Source organism: Anoplolepis gracilipes, chromosome 6, assembly GCF_047496725.1.
Source record: "Anoplolepis gracilipes chromosome 6, ASM4749672v1, whole genome shotgun sequence".
NCBI classification, from domain to species: Eukaryota; Metazoa; Arthropoda; class Insecta; order Hymenoptera; family Formicidae; genus Anoplolepis; species Anoplolepis gracilipes.
The window spans coordinates 15,770,453-15,789,591 of NC_132975.1; the positions used below are offsets into that span (position 1 = coordinate 15,770,453).

At 37.6% G+C, this 19,139-nt stretch overlaps 3 protein-coding genes across 4 annotated transcripts; 1 reads left to right on the forward strand and 2 right to left on the reverse strand.

Annotated features, from left to right (window-relative positions):
• The first annotated feature begins 364 nt into the window (after nt 1-364).
• On the forward strand, nt 365-10,643 carry 14-3-3epsilon (tyrosine 3-monooxygenase/tryptophan 5-monooxygenase activation protein epsilon). Of its 2 annotated transcripts, XM_072894109.1 has the most exons (5): nt 365-658; nt 5,238-5,544; nt 5,925-6,268; nt 6,970-7,068; nt 7,274-10,643. In XM_072894109.1, the coding sequence occupies exons 1-4, from the start codon at nt 595-597 to the stop codon at nt 7,020-7,022; spliced, it is 768 nt and encodes a 255-aa protein (XP_072750210.1). In that variant the 5' UTR covers nt 365-594; the 3' UTR covers nt 7,023-7,068; nt 7,274-10,643. The 2 variants fall into 2 exon arrangements, with proteins under 2 accessions (XP_072750210.1, XP_072750209.1); XM_072894108.1 differs by lacking the exon at nt 6,970-7,068 and having other exon boundaries at nt 368-658.
• Nucleotides 10,639-15,371, reverse strand: LOC140666663 (uncharacterized). The gene is made up of 5 exons (XM_072894092.1): nt 13,561-15,371; nt 13,202-13,369; nt 12,871-13,032; nt 12,162-12,701; nt 10,639-11,666 (listed from the first exon to the last, which is right to left on the reverse strand). Exons 1-5 carry the CDS (start codon nt 15,028-15,030, stop codon nt 11,316-11,318), a joined length of 2,691 nt encoding a protein of 896 aa, XP_072750193.1. The 5' UTR covers nt 15,031-15,371; the 3' UTR covers nt 10,639-11,315.
• A 142-nt stretch (nt 15,372-15,513) lies between these two features.
• Mdh2 (malate dehydrogenase 2) lies at nt 15,514-19,078 on the reverse strand. The gene is made up of 5 exons (XM_072894107.1): nt 18,853-19,078; nt 17,788-18,003; nt 16,921-17,193; nt 16,406-16,735; nt 15,514-16,147 (listed from the first exon to the last, which is right to left on the reverse strand). Exons 1-5 carry the CDS (start codon nt 18,925-18,927, stop codon nt 16,019-16,021), a joined length of 1,023 nt encoding a protein of 340 aa, XP_072750208.1. The 5' UTR covers nt 18,928-19,078; the 3' UTR covers nt 15,514-16,018.
• Nucleotides 19,079-19,139: the final 61 nt, after the last annotated feature.

Genomic DNA, 19,139 nt, shown 5'->3' on the forward strand with positions numbered 1-19,139 from the left:
TGTTTTCTCGGTTCGTATTCCGTGTGTTCCTCGTTCCTGTCATTTTATAAAAGAGCGGATAAAAAGTGTAGATGAAAAAACGGCGATTATATGCGCTATACATGATATCTGATGACAAATTGATATTCGCGACAGACGTACGACGAGAAGCAAAGACGAAGGCGAAGGCGAAGGCAATCGTGCTAGTTCGCGAGACGCGAAACGTCAAACGAGAGAGCACGTTTGACACGACAGTCGGAATCGGTTCTGCGCGCGCGCGCGCGCGCGTCCGTCGGACGGGACACGGGACACGGGACGGCGGTCATGGCGGCAAGCGGCAAGGCGGCAATGACGTCACGGGCGTAGTAATACACATGGCGAGCGGAGTTCATCCGCAGAGCTGCTGCGCGAAAGACGGGGAACTGCTTTCGATTGTTGGCGGGCGCCGCCATCTTGGTCAGTGAGCTTGCGAGTGGCTGTACGTCTCGAGGAGCGCGGTGCGTCGTGTGCGTATTTCGGGCGGTCGTGACGACCAAGTATCTTTCGTGCGCGCGTTTATTTTCCCACAAACGTTCCTCGATATCATCGTACCTGTGAAATCCGCCTACATCCGAGATGTCGGAACGGGAGGACAACGTTTACAAGGCGAAACTGGCGGAGCAAGCGGAACGCTATGACGGTGAGTAGATATTTTTCCGGCTCGTAGAGAACGGACGACACGGCATGGCCGATTCTGTGCCGTGCCGTGCCGTGCCGAGCCGATTTTATAACCCCGCTCGCGATCCCGCTTCGCGTCGATTCTCCTGCTACGTAGGCTTTGCGTGGGCTACGGATCGCCCGCGAGGCTTCGTCTCGGCGTCCACGATTTCGCCGGGAGAGAAACGTCCGTCCTCTCGTCGGCGAGAGATTAACCTTTCCCCGATATAATATGTACCCCCTTTGCCACGAGATGTTGTAGCTGTCAAAATACGCGACGCGATCGTCAGTATTCGAAAGGCCGATCGTTATGGACATAGCCGGCGGCGTTTCTTTGTGACGGCGCCGGACGCGATATCGACTCGTGTCATTCGCGACGGTCGATCCGGCGAGGCCCGCCCGTCCGTCCGTCCGTCCATCCATCCATATCCATCCATCCATCCATTCGTCCATCCATCCATCCATCCATCCATCCATCCATCCATATCCATCCATCCATCCTTCCGCTCATTTGCTCCTTCGACTTTTCATCCGTGAATCTTTTCCTCTCTCGAGATTCAAACCACGATGAAACGTTGATCGCTCTCGCCCCGTCAGAGTACGACGCGCGCGCGTTGCTAGGCGTACTTTTCGGCTCTCTCGGCTCTCGGTCAGCTCGATCATTCTTTCTTTCTCCTCGCCGTCTCGGTAGATAAGCGGCCAAGTTCGCTTCTTCGCTTCGTCGCGTTGTGTCGTGTCGTGTCGTGTGTCGTGACGCATAGGCACGCACGACGCGACGCGACACGGCGAGGCACTTTCGCTAATCGCCGACGGCTTATTACTACGAGCGGGCACGTAGTAACTCGCGTGTTCCGCTCGTGGTATCTGGCCTTGAATGCGTACAGAGAAATCACCGACCGGCTCGGTGTCGGGTACGATCGACCGAGAAACCGAGACAACGGCCGATATTCTCTTCTTCTCCCTCTTCTCCTCTTTCTCTTCCTCTTCCATAGGCTTCTTTTCGCGAGTCGAAAGACTTGCGAGAACCAGGTAGATCCGTAATCCGTGTAAGACGATTATAGATTATGGATTTGCTCATGATCTTTTCAGTCTTGTAAGATTCATTTAAAATAAAGAGCGGAATCGTAGATAAAATCAATTTTATGAATTATATAAACTGCGTATATTTTTGTCAATTTATAGCGCCAATGTCTTGTGTTTCTTTGTTGATGATTGCGAGATGATATCAATGATTCGTAAAGTTTACGCGTAATAAATATATATATATATATATATATATATACATACAAGTCATCGTTACAAATTACATTTGCGCATCTTTCGAGTCTTGGCTCGCTCCTCGACGACGATCCGATTGATTTCTATACATTTTCGTTACAAGTATCGATCCAATTGCGAATCCAATTTTTTGCACTATTTGTTCGACTTACACGAGACTCTTGTCACCGAGGTAAAATTTCGATAAGAGGTACATCCGATTCGCGCGATCTTGCTCCTGGCGAAAGCAACGCATGTTTCTTATGCACGAGTGGGAAGTGGCGAGGGAGGGGAGGGAGACAATCGAGTGGACGAGGAGGGAACGGGGTCGCGGGGAGGTGTGTAACGTTGCGGGGGAGGAAGAGCAGAGGGACAGACGGTCAAATTTCTCCTTCCTACGCCACGCATTTCGATGCGCGCTTCTTTCACGCGAGATTCTAAAGCACCGGCTAAATTTCACTGCTCTAGCGATTTCTTTTCTGTCCCCCCCCCCTCCCTCCCTCCCTCCTTCTCTCCTCCCCTCTCTCTTCTATTCCCCTTCCCTTCTCGTGCGTGGGAATGCCATGTGACTTACATTTGATAGCGAAATCACGCACCGACTTACGGGGGTTTGTGTTTGTCAGAATCTATATACCGAGTGATATACAAAAAAGTGATATCAAAGAGAATTTGATTAACAATAATAAAAAAAAAAAAAAAAAAAAAAAAAAAAAATCAACGCACGTTGAGAATATCTTTTAATAAGGGTAATAAATGTACACGGAAATGATACATGATGACTAGAAAAAAAAGAAAAAGAAAATAGATTGTGGTTTTTTTGCGCGCTACTTTGTACAACGAGAAATTTCGAGGACAACTCGCGATGCTAATTAACAAATTTTTGTTTCTTTCATAGAGCCACTCCAATTATCTTGAATCTCATTTTTTTTTTTTTTTTTTTTATCTTTCTTTCAGAATCGCTCTAATTAACATATCCTATTTTTAACGCGGACTCACTTTAATCAACCAAATGTCAGCTTTAACGTAGTTGTTTCAAGTTTAGAATTTTAGTTTTGATATGATATTGCTTCTGTAATAATTTTTTTTTTCCAGAATATTCTTTGAGAATAAAACGTTTGGCATTTCAATGTTGAATGTAATTATTGAAAGCTTGTGATGAATCGATTTGTCTCATCGTTCGAAGGTGTGGACGTTTTTAGTGATATCGTTTATTATATCATGGCCTTTCTTCAAGGTGTGAGAAATGTGCTTTTGTAAGAGGAATAATTATCAAAAGCGATTACATAGAATTGACAGAGTCATTAATCAACTTTAAATATCGATATAGTCCATCGTCCTCTTTCTACATTATACTGTTATCTGTAATATCTGTGTTAGTAATATCCGTTATCTGAGCAATATATGATAAATTTGAAAATTCAGTCACTGGTTGGTTAAGCAGATTTGATGCGAATCGATATAATCGGTTTTGAGAACGAAACTAGAGTAGGGAGGACAATGATATGTGACTCTTTGAGAAGGAGGAGCGATGGTCGAATTTAAGGACACCTAGAAGGAGAAAGAAAGGGGTGAAATGGAGGGAAACGGATAGATAGAGAAGAAGGGGGGGGGTGGGTTTAGTCGTAGAACGGGCGGAGAGTGAGCAAAAGGGGTGAGAGAAGGTGACAAGAGCAGGAGGTATAGGTGGAGGAGGAAGATAGAATGGGGAGAGGGATGGTTAGCAGAAGGAAAGTATTGATCTGGCCGCTATCCCACGTTGCTGCACACCTCAACTATGTATGTGTATAACGTGTGTGTTCATTGTAACGCCCGCTTTACGTCACATTTAACCCCCCACCCCCACCCCACCCCTTTCCTCCTCCTCCCCCTCCCCCTCCCTCCCATGAACTTGAAGTCACCACTGATACATTGGTGCGTGCGACGCATTGATCCACGTTATCGATCTACGCGTCCTTTTACGTTATTACGCCGTTATTATAGGTCTCCGGGTTCCGCAGCTTCCTATATTCTTCTTCCTTTTCTTTCTCTCTTTGAAAGCGCAGAGTACACTTGTGCCATTTTTAGCGCGCAAAGTGCGAACGAGAGCCGGCCGAGTTAACTCGAGGGCGAAAAGTTTTTTTTTTTTCCTTTTTTTTTTCTTTTTTTTTTTCAAAATTCAACTTTGTGATATTCTTTGAATGGAAATATCAGGTCGAACAAATTCCTGATACTTGACAATTCTTTTAGCTAAAGCTTCTTATAACAAAGGTACACGCTATTATGTTGGAATATGAAATGTAATTACGTTACATTTTTTTTTTTCTTTGATATTGTCTATAAAGATACTTAAAGTGCGATCTCAGATGTTTATTCTTGTTTTCAAAATTTTATTTAATTTTACTATTTGATTTGACACATTTTAACAATTTTTAACTTTTTTTCTATAATCTTTTAATTTTTAATTGTTGGAATACTATTATTGTATTGTAAAGTCATTTCTCTTAATTAAATATATGTATTTCCATGAGTCGGTTAGGCTTTTGTGAAAGGCTTATAAAAATCGCGAGAGGACATTCGATAGAAACATCTGGAGACCAAAAGATTGACGTTTCTCGGTAAATAACGCTCGAACATGCCGATAAATACGTATTAGTGACTTCCGTGCAAAGTTCAAGGGGCAGTGGATTAATATATACGACGCGTTCATCCCCTTTACTCCAAAGGTACTCGGCGTTATCGTTTCATCCGCGATGGGCACGTAACATTTTATAGGCCAAACGTCCATATGCCATTTAAACGAACAAGTTCACGAGCGATACAGAGTTTACTTAGCAATGATTTACGAGAAATCTCTCGATAGTCTGTACATTGCAAGAGTAATTGCAAAAAAGCTTGCAAATGTAGAAAATAAAATTGTAGTGATTGCTAACTAATTACCATCTATTTTGTCAAGTTTCACAGTTAATCGAAAATTTATCAAAATTTTCTCCCAATTTTCTGTTACTTTGACTTCCTGCGTACCTTATGCGTATAAAATTAAATTAAACTAATTGCATTTTTTTTCTTTTTTTACAAAAATATTTTTGTTTTCTTAAATAGACAAAAATTATTATTTTATGTTGTAAGTCATTTGATTAATCTTGTTATTTATTATAATTTTTAAAACAATTATACACACACACACATATATATATATATATATATATATATATATATGTGTGTGTGTGTGTGTGTGTGTGTGTGTGTGTGTATGTGTGTGTGTGTGTGTGTGTGTCTGCTATGTAACTTTTATAAATTTTCTAATTTGTCTTTGTCGGAATTTACAGAAATGGTTGAAGCAATGAAGAAGGTGGCTTCGTTGGACGTGGAGCTCACCGTGGAAGAAAGGAACCTTCTCTCAGTGGCATACAAAAATGTCATTGGAGCAAGGAGAGCCTCCTGGAGAATAATCTCGAGTATCGAACAGAAGGAGGAGAACAAGGGAGCCGAGGGTAAACTAGAAATGATTCGCCAATACCGATCTCAAGTGGAAAAAGAGCTCAGAGATATTTGCGCCGACATCCTTGGCGTCTTGGATAAGCATTTGATACCGTGTGCCTCCACGGGAGAATCCAAAGTCTTCTATTATAAAATGTAAGAATCCATTTGCATATAATTTCTATATAATAATTCCATCTATTAATTGATTTATTATATATACATATATTTTATTTAACGACTAATTTACACATATAAATATAAATGTACAGCCTTTCAATTGTAAGCTTTAAAACAATTTAAATTAATTATTAACACAATGATCCATACATCTCTACTTTTATATTTAGACGCGTGTTTATCATAAGTAAAGGGTCGTTAATTGATCTTTCTATTAATTGTCTTTTATTTTTACTTAAGAAAATTATGTAGAATATTTTTGAATAAAAAATTGTTGCACTGTACCATATTGTATTATATTTCGGCGTACAGTATACAAACTGTATTAATCTTCAGTTTGGAATCTACGTTTTCAGGAAGGGCGATTACCATCGTTACTTGGCGGAGTTTGCCATCGGTAACGATAGGAAGGAAGCGGCGGAGAACTCTCTAGTGGCGTACAAAGCGGCGAGTGATATTGCCATGACGGAACTGCCGCCGACCCATCCCATTCGTCTGGGATTAGCGCTCAACTTTTCCGTGTTCTACTATGAGATTCTTAACAGTCCTGACAGAGCGTGCCGCTTAGCGAAGGCGGCCTTCGACGACGCGATCGCCGAATTGGATACACTGTCCGAGGAAAGCTACAAAGATTCCACCCTTATAATGCAGCTCCTCAGGGACAACCTCACTCTATGGACATCGGATATGCAGGGAGACGGTTAGTAATGTTCCATTTACTTACGGGGGCGAAAATCGCTATAAGGATGTTTTGATTACGCTAGAATGCGTTGCACGACATATCCCTCCCGCCTGACCGATCGATATTGCAAACAAATACTGGGCATTGCTACAAAAAAGATATTATCTTAAATATTATAATGTCACGTGTTTTTACTATTGAGATAAACTGAACGAGGATTCTTAATTAAAAATTAAAAAATGTGTAATTCGAAAGAGAAAAATACTTCTCGGCCATTTAGATCTAACATGTCTTCAACAAGACATTAAACTGGTATCTTCTTGTAATTTGCGAACTGCGTCATAATTGTTAGCTGTTGTTTCGAAATTGATTGATGAGAATTATATATATTCTTCAAAAATTTAAAATATGCGACAAAATAATGACTCTACAGGTTAGGTACAAATCCTGTGACAGTTGTGTATAACACTCTCTATTATATACATATATTGGGCACGACTGTTTATTACAATATAGAAAAATTCTTCACACGTGGTTCTTACACGTTTTAAAATTACTGATGTCTTGAAAAAATTTAAATGTTATGACGCTCTCTTTATCTCGCAAACTTTTATTTCTATATTCGGCGATTTTACTCTTAATCTTTTTATTTGTGTAAGAAATCAAATGGTGAAATCATATGCAATTTCCGAACGCAGAATCATTATTTTGTAATTCAGAATCCGAGCCTGATCAGCAAGGCGATAGTGCTGTCGATACCCACGATGCCTGAACGTAAATACACCCTTTTCCTAACATCCCCGCAGCCCGTCTATTTGGTGAGCGACACGATCTTTAACAATTGTTATCGTGTTAAAATGAATAGAAAAAAAAAAAAAAAAAAATGAAAGAAACAAGTCACAATATGAATTTATTTAAAACTAGTTCCTCAAATTATTTTATTTGTTAAATTAAATTTATTTAACATTTATTTAAGTGTATCGATCATAATGATGATGTAATGTATGCACATTTGTTACGCAGGTGAAGCTGAACAAAAGGAGCAACTGCAAGATGTGGAAGACCAGGACGTATCGTAACTCTAGCTGTAGTGAGTGTTATCTTACGCATATAAAACTGAGACACAAGAAAAAACTCTTAATAACTCGTAAGCAAAAGAAAAATAAACCAATTCAGCAGATGGCAGTTCGGGGTGGGAAGGGGAGAAATCTTTAGAAATTTGCGTGACCCTTAAAAGTACGTACGCGCCGTTATTGTAAAACAGAACGTGCAGCAGTGACAACAACATAGCGATAACAAAATTAATTAATAACATAAATCATTTGATTGCATTATTACGTACACATATAATACACGATTGAATTTCGGAGCACGCAGAAGCAAAAGAATACGCACTCTGCGATAAATAGAGACTGCAAAGCATTTAGAAAGGAGAGGGACACTTTTTAAGTTGCCCCGTTTTTGCGTATCGAGAGGAAAAGTTGCCGTATTTGCAGGTCATTCGTTCAAAATTTACGTCGACGATTTAATTTAAACGACGTTTCCGTTAGTCTTAGGCAGTTCGGATTATATCAATTACGTCTGGTATTAAATCCTGTCTCAGTGAGTGAAAACGAATTATGTGTATCGTACATATTTTGCAATAGTGGACGAAAACGAGAGGGTGAAAAAAACAAAACAAAAAAAAAAAAAAAAAAAAAAACACGAATTGCTCTACTGAGACACATTTGTGTGCTCGTCTATCCTTCTTATCCCGATCTAACCTTTGTCGATTCTCTTCTTTCTCTCCGATTCTTCTCCTTTTTCCGTCCCGCTACTCCGAATCTTGCTTTTTTACTGCGCGCACGATCGTCTCGCGAATACTATGTATAATTGCTACGGTGTTTTACGTATGCGTGTAAATCGATTTATTATTTAAAGATAAATACACGCTCATATAATTCTTTCTCTCTCTTTACGGAAATAACGGCGGCGTCCTCACATTGCCAATTGTTAAGACGGACCTCGCTTTCGAGCTTGTAACTCTGTGTAATAAGATATGTACTTCTGACAAAAGATCCGAGTGTAATATTATAGATAGCTGAGAAAAGAAAAACTAAAATTCATGGATTTTTGGCATAGCCGAGCTGAGGAGACGAGAATATGCTTACTTCGATTACCCCTTCTCCTCCTTCCCTCCCTCCACCCTCCCCGTCTGTATCTCGTGAAATGCAATAATATCGTTCGCCTGATTGTGAGCTTTCGTTAAGAGACCGTCGCGAAGGGCTTGTAATGTGAATGGAAAAAAAAAAAAAGAAAAAAAAGAACAAAAGTTTGTCGTCGAAATTCTTTTCGATTTCGTTGATCTTTCTACGCATCTTTCCGAAGCGAGCGTCTCATCGCGTCAGCTCGACATCGTGCAGCGTCGTTGATTGACTAAAAAAGTGAAAAAAGAAAAAGGAAGAAGGGGAAAAAAAAAAATATGAAAAGATTACGTTAGTGAGCCTTTTTAGCGTTATTACGTTACTCACAGCAAACAAGCAACTATCTAGCTAGTCTGTAATGTGGTTGTACGTTTTCATACGCCCGTTGTGTAAACTAAATATCGATTGCTGTGGTATAAGAACAGAATAAATGACTGTACCCCGAATTTTTCCATCCGCGCACATACACACTCTTACGCTGTACACACACACACACACACGCACGCACACATACATGCCTGTATGTATGTGTATATATATATATGAGTGTGTGTGTATGCGTGTGTGTGTGTGTGTGTATGTATGTATGTATGTATGTATGTATGTATGTATGTACGTACGTATGTATGTGTGTATATATTTATGTATATTATACATAATATATATATATACACACACTTACATGCATGATGTATGTATGTATGTATGTATCTATCCACGTCTTTTCCATCCGATTAGTCGATTCGTGTTTATATAATTATCCATTCGCCGATTCATCGACGAGTCATTCCATCAACTTTTACGTTGAGACATTCCATTATTCTTCTTGTACTAAGGAGTCATAGGTTTACAGTGAAAATAGCCCCCCTTTTCTTCAGACCGACGAGGTAAGCTTAGCTAGTTACTGACCATTTTACGCATTAAAATTACCTACTTATTATAGAGCTAGAATTACCAAAATCCATTTTTAAGCTCGCTCAGTTTTTTCGCTGATAACGCGACGGTGAGGAGACGATGATAGACGCCGAAGGAGACGCTGAATAAGCGCAGCAAGAGAGAAGCGAGGCGTTCAAACGTCAAGAAAAGGAAATACAATCCGGGCGAGAGAAACGCGGATCGCGAGGGATCTGCATGGAAGAAAAAAAAATTGGTGTCCATCGTGCCCCTGTATTTAGATATTGTAACGATAAAAAAAAAAAAAAAAAAACGATAATCATGTTACACACACAAATGATACGTTATGAATACGAGAAATAATTCTCAAAGTAATATCAACCGGCTCTCGTAAAGTAAGTAAGTATATTTGCGAATGTAATTGTAAGAGCGTAATAAGTAGGGTAAAGAAAAGAAAAAAGAAAAAAAAAATAAGAAAAACGAAGAAGTAACAATCTCGACGCGAGAGATCATCCGAGCGACGTGATAAGATCATCTCGAGTATACGATGATCGAGGAGATTAAATCGCGCGAAAAATTGTGTGCAAAGTAAACAGAGCTCTAAATTAAGAACTGCGGAGCGAGGCGGAAGCCGTCGTAGGCTGTTAAAACAACACACGCGTATATACATATATATAAATATATAAATATATTTCAATTACATTAGCATGTATCTGTGCTGCGGGCAAAAAGTGTTTTAAGAAATTTAGATACGTATATAAAAATGCGTCAGGTGGCAACGAAATGGTGGTAGTAGCGATCTCTGGATGCCGATGAATTTTCCGTACGATTCGATTATTCGTTCATAGAGTGTTTCAAAATCATTTTATTTAATTATATCAATTTTACTGTGAATCCGTCGAAAGAAGATCTTTGTTTGATTCAACTTGATATTTTTACTGTCATCGTGTAAAGATTATAATTTTAAAAAAATGATTTATTTTTCGTACATATTTAAATTTGATTTAAGAAATGTAGACTTGGAAGAGAAATTAGATTTTTAAAAATTGAATATATATCTCGATCTCACACACACACACACACACACACACACACACACACACACACACATACAACACTTTTATTCCAAAATCGCGCTATGAACGAATAATAACGTAACGCGGTTCATCATTGTTCGGAACAACTAATTTTTGCGTTTTTGGATCCGCATGCGTTCTTACGCTCTGTATCACAATCGATGCGATTACACCGGATACAATCTTTTTTTCTGTAAAACCACACACGTGAAAGCTACAAATAAAGTAATTACGAATCTATGTTTCAGATCACAATTTTATTAAAAGTATCAATTTTTAAACTTTCGGCCATACATAGCTCATGTCATAAAAGAAATTATTCAGCTTAGAGCTTACAATTTTTAATTTATATTAATTTTATATCACACAAATGTAATTATATCTCCATGTGCGTTTAATCTTTAATATCTATTTAAATTTGAGGTTTTTTGTTTCTGCACAGTTACATATTATGTTAGATTATGATATTAGAAGTAAGAAATAATGCGCATGTTTTTTCTTTGCATTATACATCGAAATACATTTTTTCGTCCATGTATGTACTATTGACCGCGTTTAATAGTAGATTGAATGTAGATAGATTATATTAAAATGTTTTTATTCATTAGTAAATAAACGTACGATTCAATCTAAAATAAAGCTTGCATTTCTGATAACAAAAAGATTTTTTTTTAATCGTTCAAGTGTTCTATCAATATAGTCGATAAAAAAAAGTTTGTGACATAAAATTTCGTAAAAATCTAAAATCCTATCCAATACATTATAATGTGTAAAACAATTTATTTTTATTTATTTCGACGTATTATGCAAAAAAAAAAAAAAAAATCCATGCATGATCCCTCACTCTTCTGGTGTTATTCAACTCAATTTTAGCTTCAGCAAAAAATATGATGCAGGAAAGCTGATACGATATTATTCAAGCGCGGATTGCGATTGGCTATGTGTCAGCGTTTGCAACGACTGAGAATGCATTTCTCTCGCAAAGTCACGATCACGGAAACTATTCGTACCGGACAAAAGTCTCCTCGGTCTGGTGAAATTTACTTGTCGCAGAATTCGTTCTAAATTACCCTCCGATCCGGTCAAAATCGGCGAAAGATTTATACTCGAGGCGGTTCGATTTTTAACAATTCGGCCACTCCTGGGCGACTTTCCGGTTTGATCACTAGGTTTACGTTTTGCTGATTTTAATTTTACGTTGCGCAGCATTTCCAGGGATACAACTGGTCCTCTCGGACCTGGTACAGTATTTCGTCTGCTATCCTAAAATATTGAAAGAAATTACATGTTTTTCGTTTTATTTTTAGAGAATCGTCTTGAGAATTAATTAATCTGTTAATATTAAAATAATTTTTTTTTTTAAATTAAGTCACACGTGCACACGTTAACTTTTCATCGTATTTGATTAATTTTTTTCCCATTACGTAATACAATATATACTTTTTTTTACTCGATTATATATTGTCAATATTTAAAGATTTTTAGATTTCCATTTTTTTTTCAACGAAAGATTATAATTAATATGCTCATTTGATTTAGCCTTGCAGATTTACCGGTGTAATTTATCTTTTGTTCAATATTTTCAGAGCATGATTTAAATCTAGCGAGTCAGAAATTAGAAATTTGAAAAAACTCGTAAGACATTTATCTATAACTAAAAGTTAATTATCCTCAGAAATTAGATTTAATAGTTTTTTTATCATGGTGAGATAAAGGTGCTTTATTGTTGAAACTTTTATTATAAAGTTTTAACAATACCTTTATACTTTGCGGTGCCTTCTTTAAAGTGACTTTTAATAGATCTTCGACTGTGATGCTGGGTCTGTTGAACAACGGTGTGGAGCATTTTCTAGGTGTTCTACTCTTGTTGTTTCTGCTGCTATTGGGGGTTGTCGGAGATTGTATCCGTCGCTTCGGAGACTGTAAGGAAGCTAAAGGAAGAGGCGGAGGAGGTGGTATCGATGCTGATTCCGAGGTGTGGACTCTCGATAAAAGTGAAAGAGACGGCGGTGGTGGAAGTGTTAAGGAAGCTGGTGGTGCCGGAGGAGGAGGAGGAGGAGGAGGAGGAGGAAGAGGAGCAGCAGGTGGAGTCGAACGAGGAGAAAACGAGGAGAGACACGAAGAAAGTAAGGAAACCGGTTGCGAGAATTTCGATTGAACTTCCTCTAGCGTTTCACGCAACTTTTTCAACTCCTGTATTAGCGTCATATTGTCCTCGCTCATCTTTCTACTGGTTTCCCGGATAGCATTTACTTCGATTGTGAGGGCCTTAACGGTAGCTTCGGTGCTCGTTCGCATCTGCAATAAAAATCATAACAAAATATATTATTAATATCAACAGATTATTTTTATGTTTATTGATATTATGTGAACACCTATTTGATATGAATATTTTATGTTGTAAATATTGAATTTTATATTGATTGCAAATTTTTAAGCTCTCTCTCGAAATAATCCGTAATCTCACCTGGACGAAATCCATCGAGAGTCGTGTTACTTTTTTCGACAGCAAGCGTAGCATCTTTTCGTTTCCAAAACGCAATGTCGTTATTAAGTGATTAAATTTTTTCGTTTGAGGAGTCTCTGTCGACGAAGATGGGATAATCATCTCTTGCAACTTTTCATAACTCTAAAAAAATTGATAACAAAATTATCTAATATAAAAAATATCGTATAAAATATACATAATATTATATATTAAATAATAAATAATTTATATATATTTAAGTAGGTGTATATAGTTATAAATTTTCATTCCCGTTGCGACATTCCGGTTAAATCAATTGCAAGAAATTTACATTATTTAAGAGCCGCAGTAGCTTTCTTTTCAACCAAATGCATAGAGCAATCACCCATGTAATTAATGCGCGGTAAATGCTCCTTTGTTGAGATGCGTGGGAGTCTTGTAACGTCGCGCTGTTTTGTGACATTTGATGCTTATAGGTGTCATCCTGATGATATTCTACCTTATTATTCAAAAAATGGGACAAATTAGTTATTAAAGATATAGCGAATAAGTAAAAAAGATTTTTTATTCTAATTCTGTTGTGTTTTTAATATATGATATCGCGTGTATACTTTTTTTCAAAATCTGAAGAGAGAGATACATTATACGACTAACAAACTATATATATTCAATAATTCGAAATATATTTACTTTTTGCAGAGAATTATTGTAACCGTCGTAATTGCACATCGTGGACAAGTCAAGCGTCGATTGCGAGAAGTCCCAATGCGTTTTATTATCCAAAGGCGGATCTAACGAGCGTTCTTCGCTCTTTCCCGGAAGCGAGTCTGCAATTTCCGCGCGAACCTCCGATTGCCTCTGCTTTTCCACCTCCCGTTCGATTTTCTCAGTTTTTTCTTCGTCCTTTGTGAATTCGCGCCTTTCGCCGATGAATGAGAATCGCGTATCCGTCGAGCTCTTGTCCGATGACAACGTCGACGTCGAGACGGAGACATAAGGGAACATTCTAGTCAACAAGCTGCGTCTCGAATCTTCGCCTCGAATTTTCTTGCTTACTGGTTGCAAATATGTAAACATTTTACGAAACTCGCTCCAGTTTGCAGTTAAACGCTCGCCGATCTTCTCGAGCACCATGTCGAATTTCTTATTGTCATTTGACGTCCTCTTTCTTCTCTTCTTATCGTTTTGCGAGTTGTGATCTTCGACCGATGTGCAGACTGATAAACTAGCCAATTTGTCGGATGATTTCCCGTTATTATCCGTGAATCCAGATTGTTTCTTGATCTCGTGAAAGATTGCGGATTCCGAGATGCATTCCTTCTGTAACTTGCAAGTCGTTTCCACGGTAGACTTGTCCATCACCATCGTTGATGACTGTCCCTCTAGAAAATTATCCATTTCACGCATTAGTTCGTCATTCATTGGAAATGTCTTGTCCAACGATGAGTAACAATTGTCCATCGTTCCGGGTATATCGCAATTTTTCTGCTCGTCTGAATTTTCCTCCAGAAATCGTCTCTTATATTTTTCGTAAAAATTTCCAGATTCCGGAACTGATGAGTCGTCGCAAATCGACTGATTGTGAGATTCCAAGTTGTAAGGAAATGTCATTGATTGCGAGACTCTTTGGCGACTCGTTTCTTCCAAAATATCCGCTGAAGATTGCTTATCGCGTATTTCGTTCGCATCGCTATTTAACGCATTGTTTAAGAAAGGTAAACTACATGAATAAGTCGAGTCCATTAAATCGAGTGGGTCGTCCACGATTATAGTGTCACTCTTAGGATAATATTTTTCCAAGTTGGCCAAGTCATCTTCAGACTCGATATTGAAATCGTACATTAAAAGATTTGACTCGTGACATTCTTGAGACGAGTTAGATCGTTCAATCACATCCTCAGTCATGTCTTTACGGATCTCCATTTGCAGTCTTGTTTTAGGTCGTTTGAGAATCTCCGGGCTAAGCTTGTCACTGCAGAGACATGGGTCTGATTCGTACAGAACCGATTCTGGTGAATGTTGATTAAACGCGTCACTCGCCTTCTTCGCATTTTTGCTCTTCGAATCTTCGAAAGACCGCAAACGGGCGTTTTCCCGAAAGGACTCCTGAATCTCGTGAAACTTTTGCCACGGTCGTTTGTAAAATCTACGTCTTATCATCGAGTCGTAGATTCGTTAAATATATTTATCACTATAATATATAATATCTGTTACAATAAAATTATATCTATTGCAATTAATTAAACATTTTAGTGCACACTCTTCGCTAAAATTACGCGAAATAAGTTGCTTCAAAAAGCGTTATGTTACGTTTTACTTTACACGATTTCTTGAAATGAAGCAATAAGAGTACGCGTATATTATACCTCTGACATGTTTGTTTCCGTTATCTCAAGGTTATCTACCTGTGTATATTATTTGTTTTGATATCCGCATGACGCTGACAAACTTAATTTCCCTAAAGTTTGGTGATTAAATTCGTTATTTTTTAAATTAAACTTTCCCTTTAGGATATTATTTAAATTATCTGAAAGAGCAAATCTCTTAAGTTTATTTGTTTAAGATCAAAGATAATTTTGATTTTCAAGAAAAAATTAATTTAAATTAAATTTTCGAACATATAAAAATTTTTTGAGTAAAAAGTGTTACTGCATTTGTAAGAGCGTTTATTGAGCTAGCTTTGTTACATCTTTCTCAAGAGTTTAATTATGATTGTGCAACTCTAATATTTTATTTATTTACCCTATTTTACATACGTACTATATATGCATATATAAATCTGTTCGGCAGTTTTGCTCTTCATTTACAATAATCTTAATATTAAATATATTTTTCCAATAAAATCTGTTTCACAGTTCAAATACTACACATATACATATACATATACATATACATATACATATACATACACATATACATACACACACACACACAGATATATATATATATATATATATATATATATATATATATATATATATACATATGTATGTATGTATGTATGTTGGCAGATCAAGAGAAACAAAAAATATATTCGCGGACTTTCATCACACTCATCACAATTGAAAAATCATCTTTGATTGTTATGATGACTATGAGTAACAAAGTCAATAGTTATCACGCTCTATTTAGCTAGATGCGACAGATCTCACTTCTTATTTACAAAGTCCTCTCCTTTTTGAATATTTTTCTTGAGTTCGGGGATGGCGGCATCCAGAAGTTTCTGTTCAAAACTGCTGAGCTTACCCAAGCCCAAATTTTTCTCAATTCCATTTTTCTGAAATTCACAATATGCTAATATAATATTATGAAACATATTGTGCACAATAATGGTGTTAAAATTGAATTATGTGTATTATACTATATTCTAGAAACAAGCTTAACAAAAAAATAATTTCTTATATCAATCGGGAAAGAAAATGTATAAATTAAGCAAGTATTTTTCTATTTGTAGTCTTCCCTCTTTCTAAGATATATAAACGTGATTACAAACAGCATGTTGAATCAAGCGATTTATCTCTACAGCTCTACTTACGCCCAAAAGTATCGGTGTGGAAAAGTATTTAGCATCAGTGACGTTTGAACTGACATATGAACATTCGATGATACCAGTTTCCCCGTTGAGCGCTCTAATTAATGATAAACCGAATCGTGCACCGGCAAATGCCATGGACAAGGTCGCGGATCCGGTACCCGCTTTGGCCTTGACGACCTCTGTACCGGCCTCTTGAATCCTCTCGGTGAGCGCCTTCAACTGATCGTCCGGGAAAGAAACTGACGGCGTGCACTGCGAGATCAGTGGAATAATAGTGATGCCGCTGTGTCCACCAATTACCGGGACACATGTTTTTTGTGGATCAAGGTTCTGGAAAAATCAAAGTTATTTACTTTTTAATATGTTTTCTCAATTATACGGTAGTTTCGTTTAATAAAAGTTTGAAAAAAATAATGCAATTTATTAACACATTATGATATTTAATTAAAGTATATATTCTAAATTTCTATACATGCGATATTTCGCCCTTGTTATTTTATACGTATTTAAAATACCTTTGCTTCTGCGATGAATGTGTTTGCTCTGACAATATCCAGAGTAGTCACTCCAAACACACGGTTGGGATCATAGACAGACGCTTTTTTCAATATTTCAGTCGCGATTGGTACTGTGCTGTTGACAGGATTCGAGATGATCGCTACGAAAGCTTTCGGTGCGACTTCGGCCATCGCGGCGACGAGATCCCGAACAATAGAAGCGTTCGTGTTGAAGAGATCGTCACGGGTCATGCCTGGTTTGCGCGGGACACCAGCAGGTATGATAACGACCTAAAAAAAATATACGAAATATTAATTTAATAAATCATAAAGATCAAAAACAAGATTGATCAACACAATTTCGCGCGAGATGATAAGTTAAATTCTAAAATTATTAAAATCTCATGTAATTAAATATAAGTACTAAATATTTATAATGTCTTGTATAATCTGCGTGTCTGTCAAATATATATTTAACACTCAAAAAAATATTTTGCTAATGTAGATATATTTCTAGATGTCTCGATTAAAATTTATCGCTACTTTTTGTATCTGTTGGAATATTGTTTGTCACGTATAAAATTTATAGCAGCAATATTCTAGAAAATTTAGATCCCATTGTCAAATATTAATCGCAAATATAATTGTCCTTGACAATAGGCCTTAAAGATAGGAGTCACAGAAAAATTTTCCATCTAAATTACATTAATAGTACAGATATAAATTCTGTCTCTGTCATTTAAATGGATTAAGTGCAAAATATATGCGGTATCACAGTATTTGTTAATAATTGATCTGTTTCAGTGAATTTTTTACACCTAGAAAATTTTTGTTCAAGTTGCAAGATCATTTTTTTGAGCGAAGGCATAATCTTCCGCGACATACTTGAGCGCCTTTCAGGGAATCTTTGAGCTGTTCCGGGCCATTGTAAGCTTTAACTTTTGCCGGCGTGTTTATATGCGAAAGATCGGCGGCGACACCCGGTGTATTGACGATATCGTATAGCGACAATTCGGTGACGAGAGGCGATTGCTTGAGAAGTAAGGATAGCGGCTGGCCAATGCCGCCACTTGCTCCCATAACAGCAACCTTGGCATCGCACTAGAAAGAACACAACAAGCGAGATATTAGTATTTTGAGAAAAAAAGAAACATTTGTGAATGTGCGTAGAATGCGAATTAAAGAAATAGAATAGAAAATTTCTTAATTTCTATTAATTTAATTTTCGCAACCAAACTAACGTTTAAAGATTTCTCGGAACGTCAAGCTCCCAATCTTATTTCACAGCTTGCTTTTTCAGATGGGAGATATATAGGATCTAAGACAGTTAATATAATAAAGCATATTAGGACCTTTCAAAATCATTCTGTGCAGTCGGTTCGAAAATGTCCTGATACGTCAATTTAATACGCCAGCATTTTCAGATATATCGAATGATTCGCGGTTGCGTAACACAGTGTTCTGATCTTATTGCAGCATCGCGCTCTTCGTGACGTATGCGATGCAAAATTCTCACGTAACTGATAGAAGTTGCAGGCGATATCTCTCCCGCGATAAACGTCGTCGAACGATGAAATCAGGTGATGACTCTCGTATAGGCGGCATTTTTGTAGTGGATCAACGGTCCACGAGACATGTAGTAAACGTGGAATAATCAGCATAATAATCTTTATGCTAATATGAGAATATACGTACGCGCGCGCGCGAAATAGATATATATATATATATATATATATATATTTAAATATAGGCAAATGTACGTAAAGGATCTCTTATTGTTAGACACAATCGGTCTTCTCGAAAAATAAAATATATTTAAACACGCGTTATTCCAATTAATTACAAAACTAGTGAAAGTTTTATATTTGTTATTGTCAGGCACATCATTAGCACATCAATGGGGCGATTCGGGATGTAATAAATATTAAGATAGTTATTTTATCACGATACCTTGGTGCTGGTCGATAATCGTTTTGCTCCTTGCTGGGCAACGTTTATCGTAGGCCTGAGGAATCGAGGTAGCATGTTGATGTCGATGAACGTTACGTTAAAATGTTCGAAATGAAATGTTCTCAAGAAAAATAAGACCGTGCCTGATAACCCCCTCAAAGACACTCGCGTGACCTCTGACGATCTACCGACTGTCACACTGTCAGTGGCGCCACGAACTGCAATTGACGTTTCCCGAATCGAGATAAAAATTTATCTTGGAGACCTCGTGCGGCAAAAGTGTAAAG

Coding starts and splice junctions, on each gene's coding strand:
- 14-3-3epsilon (XM_072894108.1), top strand. CDS start 595: ATGTCGGAACGGGAGGACAACGTTTACAAGGCGAAACTGGCGGAGCAA. Junction 5,545..5,924: donor AAAGTCTTCTATTATAAAAT/GTAAGAATCCAT, acceptor CTACGTTTTCAG/GAAGGGCGATTACCATCGTT. Junction 6,269..7,273: donor ATCGGATATGCAGGGAGACG/GTTAGTAATGTT, acceptor TTTGTTACGCAG/GTGAAGCTGAACAAAAGGAG.
- LOC140666663 (XM_072894092.1), bottom strand. CDS start 15,030: ATGATAAGACGTAGATTTTACAAACGACCGTGGCAAAAGTTTCACGAG. Junction 12,702..12,870: donor TCTCGATGGATTTCGTCCAG/GTGAGATTACGG, acceptor TTTTTATTGCAG/ATGCGAACGAGCACCGAAGC. Junction 11,667..12,161: donor AGGCACCGCAAAGTATAAAG/GTATTGTTAAAA, acceptor TCAATATTTTAG/GATAGCAGACGAAATACTGT.
- Mdh2 (XM_072894107.1), bottom strand. CDS start 18,927: ATGCTACCTCGATTCCTCAGGCCTACGATAAACGTTGCCCAGCAAGGA. Junction 17,194..17,787: donor ATTCCCTGAAAGGCGCTCAA/GTATGTCGCGGA, acceptor TATTTTTTTTAG/GTCGTTATCATACCTGCTGG. Junction 16,148..16,405: donor CCACACCGATACTTTTGGGC/GTAAGTAGAGCT, acceptor TGTGAATTTCAG/AAAAATGGAATTGAGAAAAA.